Below are 26,660 nucleotides of genomic sequence, written 5' to 3'. Positions count from 1 at the left end.
TGTCTGATCTGTGCTAGAGTGGAGAGAGTGGAGGATTCAGAGAAATGTAGTGTGTAAAAGCTGAATAACTCGGCCTACGTTGGTCAAAAGTCACACAAAATACCATATTTTTGTAGGGATTTTTGTCAGGAATACAGTGATATGTTTTTAAAAGCTGTGGAATGTATGGTGTAGACGTGAGAAGCATTAGTTTGAGAGTATGTACCCTGAGAGGACACGCTCTCCCCATAGACTTCCATTGAAAGGCGAAAAGTGTCTCCCCCACTTTGACGGCTCATAAAATCCAAACCGAGCGCGTAGTATATTAACCTTGAACAACTTTTAATCAGCACAGTTGGGAGAGTAATGTGTGAAAGTTTGGAAGCCCTGGCCTTTACGGTTTAGGAGGAGATAGATTTTGTTCGGGGCGCAAAATTGTCCAAAATTAGACATTCGTGTCCAAATTGTGGACATCCTGTTACAGTTAGGTCAGGGGTGTGAGTGTATGATTTATCCGTCTTGATGAGACGAGTTCAATGGTGTTTGTCCCATGTCTGTAGGACATTCCTACAGGCTGTGGCGTGGTTTTTTGGGTATGTAGGTGGCGCTATTGAGTAGAGCGCCTCTTTTTTTTTTTAAATTATCGAATTTTTCGCCGCACCCGATGTGCTTACCAAATTTGGTGAGTTTTCATGCATGTTTAGGGGGTCAAATTAACTTTTGAAGTGCCTTCGAAACATAATAGGGTCTTCGCCAGGGACTGGCTCAGGCCCTAATTATAAAAAAAACTTCAAGACCAAAAGATTTATTGTAAATGTCCTGCGTCCATGAGGATTTTGACGACAGCCGTGTCTTAACCCTGACATTTGTCTTATAAAGATGCCTTTGCCATGTGACTCGTTAAGATTCTTGTTAGTGTTCCTGATCATTTCATTTATGGTCAACCGGTGCCGCAGTTATCCACAACCTCCTGTTAACAGGCCATAAAAAAGGATTCCAAGGTCTCCTGTGGGTGTTTCACTGCCCCCAAGTGTCCAATGAAATCAATTAATAAAGCCTAAAATTGATACTGGTACACATAGTGCACAGTCTTGACTCTTAAACCAAATTCCTGATGCCAAAATTGGGGCTTTGTAATATTTTTGTATATGAGCACACTATTAATAGGCACGAAGAGTGAAAGGACCAGTGTGTAGGACTCAGTTGCAGTGGGTTTACACCTGAATGGAGACTCCTCCGCTGTTCAAGCCTGCTGTATGGCGTTGGTTTTGCATGAATATTCGAGTGTGAGAGGCTCAAATGAACCAATCATTACTCTAACTGGGCAATTTGCCTGTTCATTTGTTGATGTTTGACATGATGGTAAAAAAATAAATGAATGTTGATTTTTTTTTGGGGGGGGGGTGTGAGAGTGGTGAAGAGCTGCAGATGTAGCATTCACTTTCAAAAAAGCAGAAATATGAAACAAACGTTCAGAGAACACAAGGCCCGCACGCCATTGTACGACGATTTAGACAAAACGCAGCACAAATCTGCTTTTTTTTGCAAATTCGTAAGTGTTCTGTGTTTTATCCACATGAGATCATTTTTGTTGGAAAAATACACATTTGAATATGAAGATTGCTAATTACATTACAGGGCACCGAGCCTCATTTGTGAAATGTTCTGATGCATAAATTTATTCTTATATCTTAAAAGGTATTTGAAACTCCTTGACCCTGATATCTATCGTGTACATCCTGTAATATTAAAGTCTTTGTCACCGGAGTGATTGACTGTTACAAGATGTACACGAAAGTCCTTAAATGTGTAAGAACATGTCAGGAATGAGGCCTGATGTTGTTAGATCAACTATTCATAGCAATTTATACTTTGAGAAGAAGTTCTGAAAGCGTCCAGCAGAGGTCGCTGTACCCTCACCAACACAAACTGTCTTCTACATGCTTCCAGGGTTCATACGAATTTTTCCATGCTTTTGAGCCAAATTTTCATGACCTCTGAAATGTGTGTGTACATAGAGAAATTTTTTTAAAAATACATGCCCAAATCAAACACGGTAAATTTAACAAATGCAATGAAAAGATTGGTGCCGTGATACAAAATAATTATTTAAGTAGATTAAAAATGAATCAGCAAGGTTTCTCTTTTTAACTTAATTACATACACTCCAATATATCATATGTCTTAAGCAAATTTTGACTTTCCATGGCTATGTGAACTGCAAAAGGAATCACAAAGGTAGAGGCTAAAACTCCCATTAGGCCCCAGCGTATTAGGTGAGGAAAGTTCTACAAATACAGCAATTATTACACCCTTGATTCCTGCCTGCTGTGGCGTGAATACAAAAGAAGAAACCAAGATGACAGTAATAGCAGGTTGCTGTTACATGCTCACACCTAAATTAAGTCTTCAACAGAGCTACGGTTGACATGAGGAATTAAACATTAAGTTTGTAGCTTACAGCAAAGTTACTGTGTCAGGTAAGAAACTCAAAAGTCCCACCCTCTGGCTGAAATCCCCTCACACACAGGCGGAGCCAAACACATTAGTATATCACGTTGACCTTGGGCCTTACAAGGTGACCTGACTCAGTGACTGTTGGAGCTGCTGAGCTTCTGAGACAGATTGTTCTCACTACTGTCTGAGACAGTTGGCACTGTTCATTGCCCAGAGTTCAAAGGTCATCTTTGAAAACCTGAAGATTATGTAATCACCCCTGTCTGACCTGGTAACAACATTCTGCATTCCAATCACTAATTACACGGAAGATTTAGAATGCCTTTCAGGAAAAAGAAAAAACAAACAAACCAGCATATCACAAGCTGCCAAGGCTACAGTTAAGGAGTATTATATTTTACACAACTGTACATACTCTTTTTAATCATTTATAATAAAAGTAGTTTTAGTCAAGTTTTTTTTAGCGCGCTGCACGACCTTTGGAAACACAAAGCCCCTATTCTCAAATACAAGAGTACTTCTGAGGTGACCTGGCTGCTGCAAGCCTGTCATGTGACTGCGCTGCACGCTTCCCAGTCCCTCTCCCAGTATGGTAACCTTCCCTTGCTAAAATTAGAGGGCCTTCTGCCGACACACTTCTGGATGGGACTTCCTGTACAATCCTGCAGATGATTTTTAGATGCCAATAAAGATTCACCTTCTCTTTTAGTTTGGCAATGTTCTCTCGCAGCCCATGATTAAGACAAGCTCTGAAATGTTTTTTATAGATGATATATATGACCTCTATATACATATATATATATATACATATATATATATATATATATATATATATATATATATATATATATGACCTTCTGCAGACATGTGTGTGTGCGCACCTTTTACGTGGTATTTCTTTCGTATTCCTTGACAGTCCTTATTTTTATGAATGTATTATTCCTTAAGTTTGCTATTCTCACTCTACTTTTGGAAATTGCAGTGCTGCATAATTAGTAATAATAAAAAAGTCACTTTTATTTATTGAAATGTGATTTCTATTACGTAGGCTACTATTTTACCATGGTGCATTTCGTTCAGTCCACAGGATCTTTCATTATTGGCCAACTAACAGGTGTGACATGTTCAGAGATGAAATTAAAAACACTTTTTGCAGAAAAGCAGCATGAAATCAATACACATGAATTATATAAGACAGTAGAGGACGACACTGACAGTCCTGGCACAACTCAAAATTAGATAAAAGTGTGTATGTGAGCGAGGAAAATAAATAAAATGATTAAAAGCCAGGAGGGAATTGCAATTGAGGGCACCTCATTTTGGAAACCTGTGGGCTATGCTGGCAAGAAACCAATCATGTAGTCGGATTATTTCATTAAATAAATAAAATATGAATGTGGCCTTTATTTACAATTTTGCTGCTCATGTCTGCTCAATAAACAGCTGAATTATTTGTTGTGATTCAAATAATGAATCAAAACCTCAAGCAAATGTACATTCCTGACACAAAACTGGTGTCATGAACTCAAAAGACAGGGGATTCAATGTCACATTTGGAATGGAATAAATAATCCAAACAGGGATGCAACCAAGTTGGGGCCCAGTGGGCAAATTGAGCTCAACATTAAGTTTGATTTGGCTCGCAAGATCTAAAATAATAATGATAAAAAATGACATCACTGATATCAAAATTATGAAAGAACCTAAAAAAAAAAGTGTAAATCACTTTCATGCTGTTTATCTTTTTTACTTAAAAAAATTATAAGAGACACGCAGTCAAATGCATTTTTGCAACAAAATATGTGTTTGCTCGGCACCGCCACCGTTTAATTTTAGTTCTGGCCTTGCGGGGGGACAGTTTGGACCCCCCCATGCTCTGCAACGTGTATGAGCGAATAATGCAGAAATAAGATGTGCGGGGGCTCAAACCGTGACAGAAGCAGGTTCTGATGGGTAGAATAATGAGATAAACACTGAGTGAGAGACAGAACTGACACTGGAAGCTCACGGTGCTGTTGTCCGCTCGGCACCTTCGCGGTTCCCGGCGTCTCCGTCCGTCCCTCCTCTACCGTGGAGGAGTCTGACGTAGTTCTCAGCGTGTCCCGCCGGGGAGGGGAAGGGCGGTGCTGCCGCTACTGCTGACTATATTGCGGAGAGCCACACTGTAATTTGCCCCCTCTTTCCTCTGAGTTTCGTCGAGTGTCAACTGCCAATTGATCCGGGCCGGGGAGACATGGCTGGATATTTGAAAGTCCTCAGCTCTCTTTCGAGGTCTGCCACCTCCGCTTTCTCCAGAAACCCTGCGGTGCTTGCCCCGGCTGCCAATTGTCAGACTTTGCAACAAAGAAACTGTGAGTGAATAAAGAGAACTCAGTCGCCTCATCTCCATGTTACCGATTAAATAACCTACAGCTTTGTGTTAACGTGGCGCCCTTTCAGAGGTAGCCCGGGTTATGTTCGCCCAGCCGGGCTAGTGAAAGTGAATTGCAGCTGCTTGAATGCCGGTGGCGCCGAGCTAGCGCTGCCATGCTAGCGTGTGCTGCCGCTAGCCAACAGAGATGTTCGTTATAGTGGTTTAATTCTGATCTTTGGGGTGCAACGGTTTAATAAATGACTTCCAATGTCGTTGCGGCTCCGATGTGGCTGCCCGTTTACTGGAGGCTTAGATGAAGAGGAGGCTGTTGGCGCCGAGAGATGAGGGCCAAAACGGTGGAGCGACCAGAGGAGCCGTCTTTGTCTTCCCTATCTAAAGTTTGCTCAATCGAAAGCACCGTTTGGATGTGTAGTCACGAGATGAATGAACCGTTAAATAACCGGGATACCGCGAGGGGGGGGGGGGGGGTGCTCTTGCGAAGTATAAACTACTGAAGGGAGACGAAAAGCCGGAATCTTTTGTTTTGTTTTGTTATTCTTTTGCTGCTTGACAGAAATGTCCCTGCATTCTGGTATCACACCGTTGGCTCATGATCAAGACTGTCGAAGTGAAAGTGATGATCTCTTCATTGATGATCGTCCTCAAAGTAGAATTGGGAAAAGTTTTCCAAGGTCAGCCGGCGCATACGAGGCTCCGCTGAAAGCAGCAATGGCTGCCAGTCGGTCCTCTGTGTGTCCTACAATCATGTTTTCCATCTGGGTGTCATCTGAGAGTGGGATGCCTAGGCTCCCAGGTCGCTTGACTGTGAGACAAATGCTGCCTTTTTTTTTAATTTACATTAATTGAATGTCAAACCAGTGTGTTTACAGTCTGTGATTCATCATGAAACCAGTGGCATCACGTGATCTCTGCAGGCTATCCGAAATTTGACAGAGCAGGAACCTGAAACTCTGGTGAGCCCTTGTGTTGTGGATACACGTCTCCTTGCTAGCAGAAGCTAACAGCAGCGGTAGTGTACTGGTTGAAGGACACTTGAGTGACTTAATCAGGCTGTCATTCGAGCTCTGGTGAGCAGGGCTGCCCCAGTGTCCTTGAGTGAACCACCATGAAATGCCCCAAATAAATAGTGGTGCTGATGGAGCCATCGGTCCATCCAACGATAGGTAATCGCGGGCTATTTTTGAGAGTGGATTATTCATTTGAATCGAATCCTACAAAAAAAGTCCAGTTTCCTGACTTTTAAATATAAAGAGCATTTTTTTTTGCCGTTCTTCTCTCTAAGACTTTGTCATTTGCTGTATTGACTGGAGAAAAGAATCAATTTGAGCACACCACTTTGTGTTCAGAGCGACTTTACTAGCACTGTGGTATTTATCAGGATAATTCCGAGTGATCAGACTAGGTGTCATCTTCAATTTTGGACAACCGTATATCGTGCATACGTCTTTTTCTGGTTTTAAAGGCTGCATTACTGTAATGTCATTTTCTGAACATAACAGGCTGTTACTGCTGCCTCAGTATTAGTCTTCACCCATTGCTTCCACATCACTGCTGATGATTTATCAAAAATGTCATTGTATTTTTATTTTTTGCAAGAACCAACACTCATCCCTAAATCATAGCCACAGCATCAAGGTTCATAGCTGTAATTATAGCTATAAATTGTCCATATCGCTCGGCCCTATCATTTTATAGACGTAAACGAGTCCTGACTAATAACCATTAGTTGCTGGCGTGGTTCCTGCTGTCAAGTCCAAATCATGATTATAAAGGTTTAAAGCTGTTAAAGCATCCACATGTGGTGGTGTTGTCTGACTATTTTCTTTCAGTTTTAATAGAAAAGTGCTAATTTAATCTGGAAACAAAATTGGCACCAGCCAGAATCTTTAAGTGGCCGGTAAATTAGCTTCACTCGGGAAGCTCCTCTGTTGCACAACTGGTCAAATTAATTTGAACATTTTGCTGGTGGACAAATCAAGTTGATTACTGCATCCTGAATTCTCTGAACAAAACTGCGTTCCTGCATTTGATGGAAAAGTTCCAGAGCCAGACCAGAAGTTTGACAAGTTTTATGACTGTTATATTGCCGTCGCAAGTTTCATTGTCTTAACTAGCAGCTCTCTGGTGTAATTACACGCCTGCTAAATTTCAGCGGTTGTAAAAATTTGCCAACATGAGGTTCCTTATAGCCTCAAAGAGCTCCTGTTGGCGTCCATCACCAGTCAGCAAAGTTTGAAGCCTTGTGTTCGTCATGAGCCTCTTTTATGTCAGCAATTCAGTTAAAGTCATCAACTGACTTTTTATGTTTTATTCTTTTCATCTTGGGATGCCATTAAAGCCTACACTGTTGCTATGCCCGCTTTTGTGTTGAAAATTAACTAGAAAGGACATACGTCCAAAGGTGACTTGGGAGGTCACCTGGTCAAGGCAGCTGTTTTAGATTCTGCTGCTTCGAAGACAATAGACCACTCAAAGATGGAGTTTGATTCTTGACTCGCAATTCATTTCAAGTGCTTCTGCTGCAAGGGTATTTAATACTGCATAATACTGAAAGCTGGCACCGAACGCTAAGTCAGACTGTTAATCTGGTTTTGTATTTCGTTAGAATTTATACACTATAAGTAATGCACGTCATGTCAATTTTTCACAATAAATTGAAACACAGGGGTTTTGCAGACGCTCATGCTTATACTTCTAACGTAAAAGAGCATCCTGTACTGCTGGGTATTGTAATGACACTGGTACTGATAGTTTTGAAAGATTTCAGGATTCTGAATTTCTGCACGAGTGCATCTGGGTAATTCAACAATTTTACAAAATAATGCTCGCTTGGTTATAAATGTCTGCCGTTGACAGGCTTATTCCTGAGCTGCTGGTGGGAACAAGCAGTACAGGCCTCTCTCCAATGTGTGTGCAAATGATGTGTCGAGCAAACCCACATGACTTTGTTCAGCTCGCCCTTCAGCGAGCAACGTAGGGAGGTTACATAACACACTCGCCTCCCTCCTACTCTCCCCCTCCCCTCCCCCCCCGAGTGATGATGAAGTAGAGTCTACTTTTCAGCAGATTTAGGTTAGCTGGATCAAATGTAGCTAAACGGTTGTTAATGAGTTACCCATGATGCACTGCAGCAGACATATTGCCGTTGGGAGTTGCAGGTGGAGACGGGCAATGTCGCACAAATGTTGTTTGATTTTTAGATATTCATGAGCTGTTTAAATATAATGAGCTTTATTTCTGGTTTGAAATGCCACACGCGAGTGATGGCGTGGGTTTGCCCTGACTGTGCTGTCACAAACAACAAACACATGCTGCCGTCACGTTTGCTGTTTCTTTATTGTCCTGCTGTGAATAAACATTGCTGTCATGCATACGATGTGGATTTGTCTCCTCAGTCACATGACTTGCTGTCTTGATCTGGCTCCGCTGCTATTGCGTAATAACCATAAAGGTCACAGCAGTCATTGTGGCGAGGTTATATTCAGTGCCTCTCAGTCGTCAGGGATCAAGTGTCGTATGCAGCATGGGAACAGAGCAGAGGCTGTTTGGACAGGTGTTCTACGAAGTTCACTCTTCCAACTTTGGCAAATGGCCCCCCATGGTTGAGATTCTTACTAATTTGATCGAATAACCTCTTGTATACGTTTTCTCACAACGATAGACTTGCTTACATTTTTCTAAAAAAGCTTGTGTGGAACCCAGAGAGCAGTAACTTGGCTGGTCATTTGAGTAACTTGATCCTCTGGAGCTCCCCCCTCTTGTACTTTTACTTCCACTGGAATGGTCCAGCTGGCAGGACTCTCACACGCCGAGCAGAATGAAGGCAGATATGATTAAAGATGGCGATGTGCGTCAAACAGGGCCGAGAAGCTTAGAGGGCCACTCTCAGTCAGTGTTGGCATCACAATAGAGCCCGCTTTGAATTATCCGCAAGTTCTACTCTTTAATCATAGAATTTACATTTAGAAAACAATTTACGAGCTCCCAAGAAGGGGTTTCCTTTTAAATTAATCATGCCAAATTAAAATCTTTTTAGCAATGTAACTGTAGCCTTTGATTTGGTACTTAAGTCATGCCAAATGTGAGTTATAATTAGGTTTGCAACTACACTTAAAAGATACCGTTGGAGAATTTGGCACTCGTAGCTCTATGTAGCGGTGTTTTTAAGTGGTGTCCAATTTGTTTATTCCATGTATGAAAACACACGTGCATGAACCATCAATATCGTTTGATGAGGAGTTGGAAGTAGTTTTGAGAAAAGCTTGGAAAAAAGGCTCACTTGAGGTGTTGTAGTGGATCTGTAACTCAGGTGACTGACCAGCTGTTTCTGCCGCTGGCGCCTTCTCAGATATTCACAAACTTTTAGTTTTGTCGTCTCCAGAAAGCGCACAACTTGGTCGATACTAGAAGAGCGATTACAACCTGCACAAGTGAAAATTCCCTCAACTCTTTCTTCTATTTGTCTATGTTCGATGGCCAAGATGATCTCTTCCTCGGCGGTCTGTTACGGCCATGTATAATGTTGCCTTTACCGCCACCTGCTGACCAAAGAACATATTGTATAGTCTATTCGCTCCAATCCAGCTGATGGAAACAAGTCTTAACTGGCATGCATTTTTTGCACATTTTCCACTGCAGTGATTTTTGCACTGAAATTTTAAACCCACTGGCTTTGCAAGTGTTTTTACACGCAAGTGTTTTTTTTAATTAAGAAAACACAACATGTTTTGTTAATTAAAAAACACGGCATGTAACCACATTTGCTAGCAAATAACCCACAACCTTCCAAGAACATCCTTTTCCGCACCAAAGTATTTTCAGTTTTGCCAGCTCTTAAAGTTGTAAGTATGTAAATCTGTGTGATAACATCGCCAGAACCCAAGTCATGTGTTAAAATTATGCACATTATGTACCAGGGCGGCACGGTGGGGCAGTGGTTAGCACTGCCCCACAGCAAGAAGGTTCCGGGTTCGAGTCCTAGTCGAGGGGACGAGGCTGATTGATACTCTAAATTGATCGTAGGTGTGGCTGTGAGTGTGAATGGTTGTCTGTCTCTATGTGTTCACCCTATGATGGACTGGCGACCCATCCAGGGTGAACCCCTCCTCACGTCCGAAAGCTGCTGGGATAGGCTCCAACCCCCTGTGACCCTTAACAGGATAAATGGATGGATGGATGGATGGATGGATGGATGGATAATCTGACTACGGTAGCTGTAAAGGGACGTGACGTACGTTTTAGAACCTGTTGCCTGTTTTTTGAGTTGCCTGAACATGCGTCTATTGAAATGGTTTATTATTTTAAAAGGCTGTGACATAAGATAATCATAAGGAGCTGAACTTATATTTTTTCAGCCAAAGGGAAATAGAAAACTCTGGAGTGCTTCCTGTTGGCTCCAGATGGCCTCATGGCCCCTTCATACATGCTTTTTCCTGCATTAATGATTGATGCTCGGCTGTCATACTGTGAATGAAATGGTTGTTTACTTGAACTCTCGTGTGTCTGTGTCTGTGTGTGTGTGTGTGATGGACAGATGCCGACAAACGCATCAAAGTGGCCCAGCCAGTGGTGGAGATGGACGGCGATGAGATGACCAGGATCATCTGGGAGTTCATCAAAGAGAAGGTGAGAGAGTGGCATGCAGAGGTTGATCGCTAAATGCACATACGCTGGTATGTGTGTGTGTGTCTCAGAGGAGGGCAAGAAGACACTGTCTCACTAGGTTATTTTTAGATCAGACTGACACGTGGATGTGTGTGTGCGCGGATGTGGGGAGGGCAGGAAATTATGTATGTATGATGTGTGGGAGGGACTTTTTGTGATGTTTCGTTCAGTTACTGGCTGATCGCCTCTGGATGAGAGCAGATGGTGTGTTGGCTCGGCAAGTAAACCTGTAGCAGGAGATAAAATCCCTGGATGTTTTCTGACAAGTTGTAAATAAATACACAACTAAACAAATATTTTTTAGTGTGCAGAATGAGATTTTGTCTTTCATACATAAGATGAATAACTTCAGCCTCTTTCTTATTGTTTCCCCCGTGTGTGTGTGTGTGTGTGTGTGTTTGTGTGTGTGCGTGTGTGTGTGTGTGTGTGCGTGTGCGTGCGCGTGCTTCTTTGGTCCTAAAGCTCATCCTGTCCAATGTCGATGTGGAGTTGAAGTATTATGACCTGGGTCTGCCCTACCGGGACCAGACCGATGACCAGGTCACCATTGACTCTGCACTAGCGACCAAGAAGTATCACGTGGCAGTTAAATGTGCGACCATCACACCCGACGAAGCCAGAGTGGAAGGTCTGTACCAAATGTTCATTTATTCCTTACAAATTCCAGAGTGAATAGAATACCGTTCTTCCAGCTAAATGAATTTCCTTCAATGAAGATAGACGAATCCTGTTTGGATCTCACGATCAAAGAGATTGAGCGAAGTAGTTTCACTACAGAACACAAATTTTGAAACAATATACGGTTTTGCAATACAATGATATACGTAGTAAAAGGAAACTTACTGCAAAATAAACTTACGTTTGCTGAGCAGTGTGACTATAGCATTGGAAAATGCTAAATTTGGGCCCTGATGTCTAAGAAACATCAGATTCCAAGTAGTTGTCATGGTATCCATCTTTATATTTACATCTGGAAAACTGCGGCGTACAGGCAGTCAGCTATCATCTACATTCAGGGTCACTCCTGGCAGCCGTGTAATTTTGCCCTCTGCAACAGAGAGGTGGTTTTAGTCTTCACCAGAGTGTGATTGCTGTTATCACAAGCACCCAAAGGAAATGCACAAGGATTTGATTAAAACAGACTTCATTCCTGTGAAAGAACCTTTTAAACTTTCATTAAGGTATTACAGTATTAGGAAACGCCATTTGGGTAAAACTAGACTATTAAGTAGAAACATCAATATCTCCTAAGTTCCAAGTTTTTCCCCTTTCTTTGAAGAGATCAATAGGATTCTCTATCAATGACAAAGGAAAGTATTATAAAGTGAGGATGCTGCATTTATACCTCCTGGACTTAACTATGGTATTTTAAAATATTTGACTATCAGTGTACCTGAAGATGATCAAATGGCTGTGGTATAACATCTGTTTTTTTATGTTCAGAGTTCAGCCTGAAGAAGATGTGGAAGAGCCCCAATGGTACCATCAGAAACATCTTGGGCGGCACCGTCTTCCGTGAGCCAATCATCTGCAAGAACATTCCCCGGCTTGTTCCAGGCTGGACGCAGCCCATCACCATCGGCAGACACGCCTTCGGTGATCAGGTGACTCACATCTAAATGCTGAAGAATATTCCCTTTTACATCATTTTATCTTTTAAACCCTGAAGTATTTCCAAGACAACAAGTTTTGGTTTGGTTTTATCCTACAGTACAGAGCAACAGACTTTGTTGTGGACCAGCCTGGTAAATTCAAGATCATCTTCTCACCTGCTGACGGAAGTGCAGGGAAAGAGTGGGAGGTGTATGACTTTCCTGCTGGTGGCTGTGGAATGGGCATGTACAACACAGATGAGGTGAGCGTACATGTCTGTGAAAGGGCTCTGATTGTGTGTGTGTGTGTGTGTGTGTGTGTGTGTGTGTGTGTGTGTGTGTGTGTGAGAGAGAGAGAGAGAATTTTTTTTTTCCCCATTCAAAATTACTCTGAAAGTTTGTCTTTTTTGCCTTTTTGAAAAGCATTATTCATTAATAAACCCTGTTAAATTCAACCTTTTTTTTGTGGACGCTCTAATCCTTTTTTTCCCTCTTCAACTTGCTGTGCTACCTCTGTTTACTTTCGCCCATTTGTTTGCTTTGACAGCATCAGAGGTCACTTTCAACCTGCCAAGGGGAAGGCTGTTAACCTCACTACTACAACTACTACTACTGATAAAAAACGACTACAGTTGAACTCCCTTTTTTTTTCTTTCTCTCTCTCTCTCTCTCTCTCTCTCTTTCTCTGTCTGTCTGTCTGTCTCTCTCTTTCTGATATATATCAGTCTATTACAGGGTTTGCTCACAGCTGCTTCCAGTACGCCATCAACAAGCAGTGGCCTCTCTACATGAGCACAAAGAACACCATTCTTAAAGCCTACGATGGCAGATTTAAAGACATCTTCCAGGATATCTTTGAAAAGTGAGTGTCTGCTGTCAGACAAACAAACAAATGCAATATTGGTTTGTGACAAAACCTCCACTCCACGAATCCTCATGTGGTGTTTAATTCACAGTGTGGCTGTGGAAAAAAAGCACAGAACAACATCTAATTGTGGTTAATGGACTGATATTACAATTGCAGTATGATTTGCAACAGAGGAAATGCTGCATTATTCCTACATCAAAAACTCATTAAAATGATTATGCTCTGATTTTTGTGGGGCTCTGTAGTGAACAGAAAATGTTTTCTTAAGTCTGTAGACTAGGATGTATAAGCAGGGCTGGTGTTGAACAAGTATTGCACCTTTCTGCAATTTGAAAATTGCAGTAGATCACAATTGTGACTACATTTTGCAGCCCTAATATAATGATGGCATATTACAATTGTAAGGTTTTGATACGGTACTTTTGCCTCTACGTACGTATTACATAACAAGTGTGTTGTCTTTGTGTTTAATACAGGCACTACAAGCCTGAGTTTGACAAGCTGAAGATCTGGTATGAGCACAGGCTTATTGATGATATGGTCGCCCAAGTGCTGAAGTCCTCTGGAGCCTTCGTGTGGGCCTGTAAGAACTACGACGGGGACGTTCAGTCCGATATCCTCGCGCAAGGTGAGCTACTTCCAGCAGCCAAGCTTAGAAGCATTTTCAGCTTCATTTGAGAAGGATCTGATTATGTTGTTTTCCTGCTTTAGGTTTCGGTTCTCTGGGACTTATGACATCAGTCCTTGTATGCCCTGATGGCAAGACCATTGAGGCTGAGGCCGCCCACGGTACCGTCACCAGGCACTATCGCGAGCATCAGAAGGTTCGGGACCATCCATCTTTATTAGTCCTGCAGCTCAGTGCTGAAAGATATTTCAGTTGGGCAATGAAACAGAAAATGTGTGGAACTAAATCATGGCCCGTCTAACAGTTTAAAGTATAGAGTTATACTGCCATCATGTGGTTAAAACGGGCATAGCTGCTTAATTCGTATTAATACTGAGGATGTATATTTTGGTATGAACCGAAATCCTCCACTCTGCTTTTAGGGAAGGCCGACCAGCACCAACCCTATTGCCAGCATCTTTGCCTGGACCAGAGGCCTGGAGCACCGTGGGAGACTTGACGGCAACCCTGACCTCATTAAGTAAGAGACGTCTGAAGTTATAGGAAACAGACTGACCCCAGGGGTGAAACATGCCTGTTCAAAATGTTTATTTGTCTTTAGGTTCTCCCAGACTCTGGAGAGAGTGTGTGTTGACACTGTGGAGAGTGGCACCATGACCAAGGACCTCGCAGGCTGCATCCACGGCCTGTCCAAGTAAGTTTCTTTTTTTTTTTGTTTGTTTTTTAACCCGCGCTTTCTAACACAATTTACTTGATTCATTTATCTCAAATGTAGGGACACAAATAAGCCTTTATCTGGTGCATTCACCGGCTGGTCTTCTTTTATAAAAACAACAAATATTTAAACTGTCCGTCTATAACTTTGACACCGCAAGTTAATACTATTTACCCAGTATATAATTCAGGTTGAGAACTCAAAACCTCATCCTGAACTCACCCTCATCTTGTTTTCACCTATGAGATTTTAAATTTGATCTTTTGTAGCTTATCTGGTTTAAGATTTAAGGTTTGTTTTTTACTGCCTGAGAAATATTTCTTTTGTTCCTGTTTGTTTTTTGAGCAGGAGGATATCTCGCATACTGAATAGACTGTTAGAAAGAAACATGAGTTTTGTGTGATTGTCTGTCGGACTTTCATGCCAATGAATCAATTGTAATCATGACTACTTCCCTTTTTTTTTAGTGGGTAATAGTGATATTGCATTGGTGACATTTAATAAGGCGGTTTTAACAAACGTGTGTACACTCTGTAGGGTTATTATTTAAGCGTACAAATTGATCAGATTGAACAGATTCTCGTAGAGAATTTGCTAAACATTCAGTACTCAGTATTTCAGTCTGTGCTGACACAATACCAGTGTGTTTTATTAAAAAAACAAAAAACAAAACATGATCTTGACTGTCGCCCATCCAAACTCCAGCCTTGGTTGATGCTGTACACGTCGCTGTGTAATAACTGGGTTTGCTGATACTTAATAGCTCAGCCCTACTAATGTTCAATCAATGCATCTTTGCTGTTCTAAAACAGCCAGTTGCCAGTGGAAGCACAGCAACTTCCTGTGTCAGCTCCTCTTTTGAGGAGCAAAGAAGAATCCATTTGTTTTAAGTAGCGGTCGTGAAAAACATGGGTAACTCGTGTGTGCAAAACTCACCAACACCCGTAGCACCTACTGAACGCGTCATCGCGGGTGCTACCGAGACCGTCCTGAAGCCAGTGGGAGAGGCGCGTCCAGACAGTGGCTTGAGATACCGTGGTGCGGCCGGGTTTTTATCAGAACTTATAGGCGCAGCTCTTTTGACGCACTTCCTTCGGCGGTGGTGAGTTTTGCATCGTAGAATTATTTTGAGTAGCAATTTCCAGGCATGGAAAAGTTAGATAAAGAAAGCTTGAAATTTTTGGAAAAGTCAAATCGCTCACCTTGTTGTTGACTCTAGTCAAATGTCCACTCGTAAATTTTGACATTGATTTCTTGCTTTATGCTTTGTGTGTAAACAGTCACAGAACTTTACAGTAACAAAGTCTTTGGATTTATGGAGAGGTCACTGAGCTAACAGGGAAGTTGCAGGCTCCAGTTTCAGTGGTAATGAATGAAGCTGTATTGTGTTGTTGTATGTATTTGTATAATGACCAGTAGCATTCCCACGTTTACCCAGTATCAGAGACTGGTATCTGAAAGCCGAACAACTCTACCAATTTTTGTTATCTGTCAGAAACAAAAAGATATCTGTTGTTCTTTCAAAGGTACTTTACACAGTGCGCTGCAGGCTAGATGTACTGAACGTGAGTTATCAAACAGTGTCGGCAATTATTGCTAAATGTACATTTGTTGCATTTGTTATTCCGTTTTTGTCTTTTATCAGAAGCAATATCAAAAATATCTGCATTATATATTGCACACTGGCCTCCTGCGTTCTGAAGATCATCGACCGCTAAACAATCCTTATCTGGACGACCACTGAAATGATTGCTGATTTGTGTCTTTGTATTTTTGTAGTATTCACCTGTTTTGATTGTCTCTGTTCCATCTTTTCCTTCCCAGTGTCAAGTTGAATGAGCACTATGTCAATACTACAGACTTCCTCGACGCCATCAAGACAAATCTGGATAAAGCCCTGGGCAAGTGAAGGACTTGAGAGAATCTAGTTGCATTGTCACTCGTCTGTTTTTGTACCTCATTTTTAACTTAAAAGGTCAATCAATTAACTTGCATTTCATTTGAAGGACAAACATACTGTCTATAGGATTATTTAGGGTTCTATTAGGTTATTTAATGGTTGAGAGCTGTCCCTCCACCTGATGCCTCCCCAACTATCTGTCCCATTGTTTGAAAGGTTTTTTTTGTAATGTGAAGTACTGTATTCAACGCTGTGTAATGCCTTGGGTAAGGCTGAAGCCTCTTGTCAAACATATTTGCCAATAAACCCTTTGTTTGACCCACCCTTGGTATCCTTAGTTGCCTTAAAACAAATGAAGTCAACTGTCATAAAGGTAAATAAATTTATTTTACATTATTGTCTGGTACGCAACATTGTACATTTAAATGGTCTCCACTCTTTATACAAAAAGACATTTAAGCTGAACAGCAGCTTTTGTTTCATCACTAAAACATAATTGAATGAACACAGAAACTGGAGAACTCAAAAAAATGAGCATATTTTTTATTTTAAATGCGCTTATATCAACATCGCACATGGATACCTTGTTTGCAGTTTACAAGTTTGAAAAAGCTTAGCACTGGGGAAACTGAATATATTGAGCATTTCCCAAATCATTTTCCATGAGGTCCATGGCCCTGTCACATGTTGGGAGGTTGTCGTTCATCACTTGAGACCAGTGTACAGCATGATGGATGGTATGCTCCCACAGACACACTGGGGCACTTAATATTTCTGTCCGAGGTTTTTTTTGTGGGGGGGGGGGGGGCAATTCTGGAGATTCATCCATTTTAACAAAAACAGATGCAATACAAATGCAGGACTTGCATTGCTTTTGAAAAATGCAGCAGTCTTGTCCCACGAAGGTCTGGATCAGGATGGGAGGGAGGGATGGTGAGCTGCACCACATTCATTGTGGTAATCTTTTGAAGAGATCTACAGATGAGTGGGAGGGGAACCTGAATGTAATATCGTGAGGTCTGTGATTGGACCTTTAGAAATCCTGCGTCCCGTCTCCAACATAACACGGAGGAAAAAGAGATGGCTGCAAGATTTGATCTGATTCTTTGGTAAAGGGATTCTACCATGTTTTGATTTTCTTTTCATTAGCGTCTTAAAACATTCCACAGAAACAATTACATTCATAGACTAGAGATCAATACAGGGTGACGCTTGTTAATACAGACACCTAAAAAGAAGACAGTGGGCCTCAGTGCAATGCACTGATCACAGTACCAGCCGACATACAAGAGGACTGATACATTCTGTACAGTAATATACAATAAAACATGGATCCCAAATCCAAAGGAGTACAGGTCTTTGGCAGACCTCATATTTAACATGTCACAGTATAAATGAAAGTTAATTTTTAACCTCTGCAACTTGATAAGCTTTGGCAAGTGAAATGAACAGTAACACTTGTTCTCTTCACATTAGTTAACCCCAACAGACTGAGAGGCTGGGATTGTCTAAATGAGTAAGTGCAGTACAGCATCATTATGCTTTTACGCCTTCAAATGTGCTTTTGAAATTCGGCTAAGGCGACGTTCCAGTTGTTAAGCAACTGACAACGTAGACGTATTTATATAGACATTTGCTTGACCTTATTGCAGATGGTCCACCTCTCTCAAATAGAATCATTCAGTAGATTTTCAGTGTTTTTTTTTTAAAGTGAAAAATATGTAACTAGATAAAAAGTATATATTTCCAAATGATGTAGCTTTGCAAGCAATTCCAGTGCATATGAATGTGCAGTTTAGCTGGGTTCCTTCCTGCCCTTGAAGAAAAACCCAATATGCCTTTAATGGCAAAAACAATAATAATAAAAAAAAAAATCCTATTTTATTAGTTCACACTTATATTCAATTTGGGGTCATTTTAATAATTCATGCAGTGCTGCATCGCCCTCCACCCTTCCCATAGGTGCTGTAATATTCCATTTGAGATAGTTTAGCGATGTCTGGTGTGTTGTTGTTGTTAGCCCGGTTTTCTCGCTCGCTGAATTCAAAGCTCTCCTCTTCATAGTCCTCCTGGCCTTCTGTGTCTTTGGGGGGCTCTGAAGAAGCAAGCAAAGACACAAGTATCATTCCACTCCGTCCTCAGTCATAGCCACACAGCTCTACCCAAAGACACATGGCCTCAGTGAGGACAGCCTGTAGATTGCCTCTGCTCCCCAGCCTCAGTATCAGTCTCCACTGATAGAGACAGGCATGTCTAATCCAGACACTGCTATATTTACTAAACAGACGGGGAGGGCGTGTCAGAGAAACATCAAAACACTTGGCCAATAGATTACAGTACATGCTGAGTCAAAGTGCCTTATGGACAGACTGAGTGACAATAATCTGACATGAAGTGGTAGCACCAGAAAATTTGCCCCGCGAAGCCTATCAACACATACAGTATCAAAAAATGTCATCAAAGTAGGGAATGTAACTAAGGACATGTCATGGATCCACTCACCTTGTCCGTCTATTGAAGCATCCATAATTCCATGTTTGACCTTCATGTGTCGGCTGAGGTTGCCCTTCAAGTTGAACTTGCTGGTGCAGTAAGGACACTTGAAGGGCTTGCTGCCAGCGTGGAGGTGCATGTGGCCGAGGAGATTGTACATTCTGTTGAAGGACTTGCCACACACCTGAGAGACCAGAGCACACCAGTTAATACCCCTTCCCACGAGCTGTCTTCAAGATAAAAACCCACTCGCTGCACTCACCTTGCATTTGAACGGCTTGACCGGCAAATGGACAATCATGTGGGTCTTAAGAGTCTGCTTTTGGACAAAGGTCTTGAAGCAGACGTGGCACTGGAAGGGCCTCACGCTGGCATGGATCAACATGTGTCTCTTCAGATTGGCAGACAGGGTGAATTCTCTGGCACAGACGTCACACTTGAATTCTTTCATACCCTAGGGGAAACAAAGCATGTTTGGGCCTTTTAATTAATTTAGCTAAATGTATGGATTAGAGGAGAATAAATAATGAGTCACTGGGGACAAACACACAAGGAGATGATGCGTATGTGTTGTGCATTTATTTTCTGGCTGTTCATCCAACTCATGTAGATTCCATTAGCGCCCCCCCCCCCCCCCCCACACACACACACACACACACACACACACGCACACACACGTTAGTGTTGACAGAGGTAGAGTGGGAAAAGTCTTTCACCAATTTAAAAAAAAATCGTTTTTACGTTATGATTTGAAAATTTATTTTAGTTTTATCCTATTTTTCAACAAAGCTAGATGTCAGGAGATTGGCTTTTTTACCTTTAGAATAAAACGGACTGCAGAATGAAGAGAAAAAACAAAGTGCTTTGTGAGATACAAAGGAAAGTATCTGTACAGATGGCATACAATACAAAAATAATGCAAGAGGGGGTTGAGCCATGGAAACATTGCAAGGCCTTTGAGATCTATGTTTACAATGCAACTAGTTTGAAAAAAGACGACACAAGTGTGCTATAAACCCTCCAGTTTTAAATGAGGATTCAGTCATTGGCTGTTGAGTGACAGGTTTCCTTAAATCTCACCGTAATTGTTCATTGATAATGGCGCTTTTAGATTTTAAAAAACACTCATTAATCTTTTAGTGTTTCCTTCTTTTTAATGTGGACTACTCTTGTTTCTAACATGTAAAGTGGTTGAAAGAAAGCCAGGCACATCATTTAGTTTCAGTACCTTCAGTGCATGGGCTTGAGCTGCCAGTACCTTGTGAGTGAGAGCATGTTGTCTTAGGTGGTGGATCTGGACAAACTCCATGCCGCACTCTGGGCAAACGTAGGGACGTACGTTCTGGTGCTTCATCAAGTGGTTCTGCAGCTGACTGCGGTAAGCAAAGGACTTGTGGCACTCTGTGCACTGGTATGTGGTGGGGCCCTGATGGCTGGTCAGGTGCCGTTTCAGGTGTGCGTAAGTTGGGAACTCCAAACCGCACTGGGTACAGACATGGCACTGACCGTTCTCATGTTTGCTCTCGTGTGTCCTCAGTTCGCTGGGGTAGGCGAAGCCACGGCCACAGAAGCGACAGCTGTAGGGTTTGACATCAGAATGCTGTAACATGTGTCTCTTCAGGTGGCTGGTCTGTGTGAAAGCCTTCTCACAAACAGTACACTTGTGAGGCCGAGTTCCTTGGTGGGTCAGCAGGTGAGTCTGGAGGTGGCTTGGCTGCTTGAAGAGCTTCCCACAGTGCAGACATTCATGGGGCTTAATTCCATTATGGCCCAGGATATGAGTAACAAGGTTATATTTGGATGTGTATGATTTCTCACACATACGACACTTCCAGCGTTTCAGGCCCTCTCCCACATCTACACAGTAAGACTCATCAATCTGTACGTTTATGTCCAGCCGGTCAATCTGCATTCGCCTGGCGAGGCCCTCTGGGTCTGACCACAGCATGGCCTGGCCATTCTCCTCATATTCTCCTGGCAGTGCAATGTCAGCAGACTCGTAGGCCACCTCGTTGGACTCATAATAGCGGCTCTCCAGAGGACTGCCAGTGTCTCCACTAGTCTTGAGGTTTAATGCCTCCTCCTCTTGTTCTTCCTCCACCACTAGCTCCTTGTCCCTCCTCTCTCTTTCTCTACCAGTGTTTTCCTCTTGTTCCTGTGTTGGCTGTCCATCAGTTTGTGGCCTGGTTGCATCTCGCACGCATGAAGGACAGTTTCCGCAGGCCTGCTCCTCTTTCAGGGAAGCTTGTTGCGTTGTGATAGGAACCTCTTGCTTGCCTGGGCTACGCCTGCTACTCATGTGAATGCAGGATGGAGGCGTATCAGAATCAAGTCGTTCACCTTTAACCTGAGTCTGTGGACTCGCTACTTTGTTTGGGTGACCCACTAATTCTCCATCACTCCTGGGCCTTTTGGTCCTCCCACGGGGCCCTGGCCGTCGCCTCTCACTGCAATGCGGCTGGGGCTCCGGGTCCCCAGCCGGCTCAGCTAGGTAGTCCCCATTGGCCCCTATCAGCTGGTCAGCATACTCATACTCAATTGCCTCAGGTGGTGCAGGGGGGCACTCTCTGGGCTCTCCTGTGTAAAAGCCATTAGGAGCAATTGTAGCCCCAAAGATTTCATTCTGAGAGATGAGACCGAGAACAGCTGCCTGAGCCAGCGATAGGACCACCACAGGCTCCGTCTGTGTGCCCACATCCACTTGGCCCTCAGTCACCTTGGGGTAGGTCTGCACCAGGCGACCACTCTCCTCCTCCTGGAAGAAAGCACATACAGCATTAGAAAGAAAAAAATTCAAGTTGAGGCAAGTGTGAGTGTGTTTTTTTTAATTTATTTTTTTATTTTTTACAATTCACTAGTTACAAAACCTGACTTACACAATGCTTCCTCATATAACCTCATTTCCCCATTGTAGCCTCATGATTTTGGTATCCTTCCTATTAATACAAACAAAAGCTTTTGTGTTGGATTGGTATAAAGACTATTGTATGGTTGACTCTGAAGATTGACTGTTCCAGATCGAAAGCAGAGGACTCCAGGAGGGTATTAAGATAGTTTTTTTTCTTTTCAGGGTTCGTATGAAAGCTGCAATTGGACTACGCCTTTTTTCTTTGCTCTGAATACACATAACATTAGATCAAGGAGATAAGGCAGATATGTGTTAGCACCCCACTTCCTTCCTTGACAGGCTGTAGAATAATAAAGACCACAACAAGGGATGCAGGTCCAGCCAGGAAGCCTACTTCCGTGGTCTGTCCTCAGCACTTCCTGTGGGGTCCCAGGGCAGCCTGGCTGACCGAAGTCAGCTCATCATTGGAGATGTCTGTCCCATTCATGAGGAGCACAGCACCTTAGCTCTACGCTCTCACCATAGCACACTTCATAATGCCTGCCACACTGGGCTTTCTTAACAAGATGATATATGCCGGCAGGCAGTCTCATATCCATAACAGACATTCGATTGAGCTTCCAGCTCATTCTGTATTCCAGACTGATGCATAACACTCGCAAACATAATTGTATGGTTCGAAAGTGTTTCAGATCCACATGCACATGTTTACCCTGCTGCCTGTGAAAGTGAAACACTGAAACTATGGGGAAGAAATTGTATTTTGACCAAAATGTGGTAAATGAGAAGCAAGTAAGAATTGTAGGCCGCTGCTTTAAGGTTGTTTCTTAGCATAGATCTGACTGGTAGGAGAATATATAGAGAGAAGCTCTGACCCCTAGTTTCTTTTCAGACTGTACACACTAATCTTCTCTCTATACCATACAAGAAAGAGCTGCTTCCCTTCCTGATACAATACTAGGAGAAGAGAATAAGATGAATGGAGAAAGGGGAAAAAAGGAAGTGGAGATAGAGCAGGAATAAAGGTGTGTGTGTGTGTGTGTGTGTGTGTGTGTGTGTGTGTGTGTGTGTGTGTGTGTGTGTGTGTGTGTGTGTGTGTGTGTTGGGAGAGGGGAGTAGACCTGGATGCCCTGATAACCACGTCATTTATAATTACTGCTTTTAAAGTAGTCAGACAGAGACAGACTGTGTGTTTGTGAGAAAGAAAAGGAAAGAGACTGGGTGTGTGTTTGAAAGCGTGTGTATGTGTGTGTGCGCGAATGAAAAAGAAAAGAGAAGGAGGGAGGTATGGAGAGAAGGAGAAAGAGCTGTGGGCGGGGGAGGAGTGGAGGGAGGGAGACGAAGAGAGAAATGAGATGGAGGGGCTGAAAGATAAAGAAAGAGGAGAGGGAGGGGAGGGAAGGAGAGATTGAGTGAGCATGTGAGAGGGGGGAAGAGAGAAAGGAAAAGGAGAGGGAGGGGGGTTGAAGGGGTGGTGGTGGGGGGGTTGTTGAAGGGGGAGCTGGAGAGAGACAGAAAGACAGAGTGAGTGAGTGAGTGAGTGAGAAAGAGGGGAAGGAGGGAGGGGAGCCAGAGAGAGAGGAAAAAGCAAAGCAAAATGAAAGGCTGACAAAATGAAAGAGAAAAAGACAAATGACAAGGAGAAAGAAGAGGAAGGGTAGTAATTGCGAGAGCTCGTACTTTCACATTTAAAGTTGCAAACACCTAAGGACAAACAATTAGAACAGAGAACCTGTGACAGACATAGAAACCCAGTCTGCTCTTATCTTTTCTAAAGATGTTTCCTCTGCGGTGGGCTACTAATGTAAAAAGTAACCTGGCTTGCCCTCCTCACACAGACAAGTGTAAAGATCTCACTAACAAACTGCAAAACTGACCCCCCACCCCCACCCCACCCCCACCAAACATGAGCGGCAACACAGCTTCCTCTATCTTTAGGCTACAAACTCACCACATTGTTCCTGGAGTGATGTTTGAGGTGTTTCAGGGATCTCATCCTTCAGGAGAAATGAGTGGAGTAAAAAAATCCACCTCCTATTTATATCTGTGGGAGAGTGGGGCGGTCCCACGGCTCATCCTCCTCCTACTGTTGCTGTTATCAGAACTGACTGTGCCTGCCCCCCATCAGCCCTCCACCACCACCACCCCAACACACACACACACACACACACACACACACACACACACACACACACAGCATCACCCCATTTCTTTCTCTTCCTCCCACCCTCTCCTTCCCATCTCACTTCTCTTTCTCTCCTCTTTTCTCTTACAAACACACACACACACACATCTTATCTCCCTTTCTCACTACATACAATCCAGCATGACCCTTCAACACACATTTCTCTTTAAGGCACACAAGCTCTATCTTTTCTTGATCACACTTCATACTTTGCATGTCTATTTTTTTTAATGCTCAAACGCACAATTACAAAATCTACTTCCCCTCTGTGTGCGCGGGCATGTATATGTAAGTTGGTGCACACACATATGTGTGTGTGTGTGTGTACATCTATCTATCTGTCTATCTATCTATCTATCTATACATATATATATATATATATATATATATATGTATATAGGCAGATGCACATACACTTTCTCAGGCACGCACACACACACACACAACATGCACAAACACTCAGGGAGACTATGGGTGGAGGTGCGTCTGTCAATAGCAAAACAGTCAGACAGATAATGTCTGAGTAATGCAAAAAAAAAAAATTTCAAACTTTCCAGTGTTTAGTTTGTTGTGTTTCTAGATTCAAACTAATTAACTATTGAGACGGCCTGAAGTATACTGTCTGAGAAATTCAGAAGAAAAAAATGAGTGACAAAAGAAAAGAGAAGGAGAAAGAAAGGGGAGAAAAGCAGTTAGAAGAGAGGGAGGGAGGGAGGGAGACAGACGTGGGGGAGAAAGAATAAGGAAGAAAAAAGCGGGGGGGGTGAAGCTGAGTGGAGGAGGAAGGGGGGGGTGAGAGACAGAAAGAAAAAGGGAGAGAGGAAAGAGACCCGGGTGGGGGAGGGAGGAAGAGAATGCAGCAAAAAGGAGGAAGAAGGGAAAGGAGAGATGGGGTGGGGGTGGTGGAGGGGTGTGTGTGTATGGGGGGGGGCTTAGGCATAAGAAAGGATGTGGCAAAAGAAAGAATAAAAGAAAGAAAAAAGAAAGAGGGGAAGGGAGGGGGAGTGGTGGCGAGGGGGTGGTGGGGATGGGAAGAGAGATAGAGGGAGGGTTGAAAGAAAATGCAGTGAAAGAGAAAGGGGGGCTGGAGGAGAGAGGGAGAGTGAAGAAGAGAGAAGAAAAAAGGGGGATGGTGGAGTGTGAAAATAAAAAAGAAGAGTCCATCAGCAAGAGAAAAGGAGGGGAGGTGGGGGGTGCAGAATGAAGGAGAGGAGGTGGTGGGGGGGTGAGAGCAAAGGGAATGGAGAGAGGAAAGGAGATAGAGACGAAGAGAGTGAGGAAAAGGAAAAACAGCAAGAGAAGACATTAACTATTGAACTTCCAGATTTCTTTCAGGCTGTGTTGAGAAACAGTGCGGCAGAGTACCTGCGGGCTAAGTACAGGTTGTGTGCTTAAGTAGTCGGCATTGAAGATGATCCTGATAATTAGACAGGTATTCTATTATATCGGCGTACCTCACCTTTTAACTAGTAAACACACGGAAAATGTGTGAGAGAGGGAGGGTGTGGGGGGGGGGGTGTGTGACATGTATGCATAGGTGCAGACGAGCTCGACCAACACTCCGTGGACACATGCCAATTGTGACTGTAAGGCTGAGGACTGTGCATAAACATTTCCTACTAAATAACAGGAAAGGGCAAACCTTGAAAACCTTGATCAATCATCAGCGGCTGGGAGTGCTGCGAGAATGAAAAAGATAGAGAGAAAGGGGAGCGGAGGGGGAGGAGGGAGAGATAGGGAATGAGAGTGAGCGTGAGGGAGGGGAGGGAAGGAGAAGGAGGAGGAGGAGGGGGGAAGAGATTGAGTGAGGGTGTGAGTGAGGGGGAGAGATAGCAGGAAGTCGAGGGAGAGAATGGGAGAGAAAATAGAAGGAGAGCAAGGGAAGAAACAAAGAGATAAGAGGCTGAAAGACAAAGAAACCACATGGAAGAAACAACAAGGGACACGTACATAAAACAACACAGAACTAGCCTATGGGGAAAATGAAAAAGACACAGACAACAAAAGTTTGGGGAAGAAATACACTGGCTCCTTTCCAGGCCTGAATCTTCATAACAGCACAACCTGCTCAGTTGTCCGTTTACTTTGGGTACGTTTGCATGCGCGGGGCTATGGAAAACTAATAGAGGAAAAGGCTACGATGGATAATAAGCGTAAAATTTAATTCAGGTCTTAGCTTTCCACAGGTTCCGAGAGAGAGAGAGAGAGGGCGAGAGAGAGAGAGAGAGAGAGAAACAGAAAGAGAGTGAGAATAAGGGAAGTAAGCCATTGCCCAGCTCTCAAGTTTACTAACCCTCAACTGGGATTTCAAATGTGTGTTTGTGCGTGCGTGTGCGCAATTGTCTGATGTTTGCGATCAGGGACACACACACACACACGCACGCACGCACGCACACACACACACACACACACACACACACACAACTGACAATAACATGCTTTCAGTTCCCCAAAGCCCTGAAACAACACTCTTCTGACACGGGTGTCCATATGACTTACTGTATTTCTACCAGCAACTACTTGTCTAGTCCCCAACTCAGCCTGCGTCTTTGTTGTTTATCTATAGGAGTACAACCATGCAGTGCAGTGTCATGTCCTCTCTGTGATATAGGTCAAAGTTATAACTTTTTTTCCTCTAGTAAGAGGAAGACAGCAAGCTAGTGACTGAGGGGAGGAGGGGGGCAGATTCAGATATCAGCGGCCTGTTTTACCCCTGAGAGAAGCTCAATGAATCATAAAACTGCAGACGACTCATTGATGACAACCCCCCCCCCCCCTTTTTTTCCTCCCTTTTTTGTTTTGTTGTTAAAACCAACATATTCTGACACATGCAAATGATAAAATCAGTCAGTCCGCCTTAGGTTAGTCTCTCTATACTCTACTTGTTTTTAGTGAGCTCACATTGTCAGTGCTTCCTCATCCAGCCCAGCGACAGGCTGCATGCAGCCTGACATTGT

General features: G+C 43.1%; 2 protein-coding genes across 3 annotated transcripts; one reads left to right on the top strand and one right to left on the bottom strand.

Moving 5' to 3' along the window:
- The first annotated feature begins 4,481 nt into the window (after positions 1-4,481).
- On the top strand, positions 4,482-16,500 carry idh2 (isocitrate dehydrogenase (NADP(+)) 2). The gene is made up of 11 exons (XM_086208971.1): positions 4,482-4,787; positions 10,344-10,435; positions 10,937-11,102; positions 11,918-12,078; positions 12,186-12,329; positions 12,792-12,928; positions 13,411-13,562; positions 13,646-13,758; positions 13,985-14,082; positions 14,164-14,256; positions 16,102-16,500. Exons 1-11 carry the CDS (start codon positions 4,670-4,672, stop codon positions 16,184-16,186), a joined length of 1,359 nt encoding a protein of 452 aa, XP_086065097.1. The 5' UTR covers positions 4,482-4,669; the 3' UTR covers positions 16,187-16,500.
- An 85-nt stretch (positions 16,501-16,585) lies between these two features.
- Positions 16,586-23,603, bottom strand: znf710a (zinc finger protein 710a). Of its 2 annotated transcripts, none has more exons than XM_086208969.1 (5): positions 23,470-23,603; positions 19,899-21,425; positions 18,933-19,124; positions 18,680-18,854; positions 16,586-18,272 (listed from the first exon to the last, which is right to left on the bottom strand). In XM_086208969.1, exons 1-5 carry the CDS (start codon positions 23,512-23,514, stop codon positions 18,103-18,105), a joined length of 2,109 nt encoding a protein of 702 aa, XP_086065095.1. In that variant the 5' UTR covers positions 23,515-23,603; the 3' UTR covers positions 16,586-18,102. The 2 variants fall into 2 exon arrangements, with proteins under 2 accessions (XP_086065095.1, XP_086065096.1); XM_086208970.1 differs by having other exon boundaries at positions 19,929-21,425.
- Positions 23,604-26,660: the final 3,057 nt, after the last annotated feature.

The sequence above is a fragment of the Aulostomus chinensis genome, chromosome 7, assembly GCF_037954235.1.
Source record: "Aulostomus chinensis isolate RoL2024-O1b breed Wild chromosome 7, RoL_Achi_v1.0, whole genome shotgun sequence".
Taxonomy (NCBI): Eukaryota; Metazoa; Chordata; class Actinopteri; order Syngnathiformes; family Aulostomidae; genus Aulostomus; species Aulostomus chinensis.
Note: the sequence above shows the minus strand (reverse complement) of the source record. Positions and strands in the feature narration are given on the sequence as shown.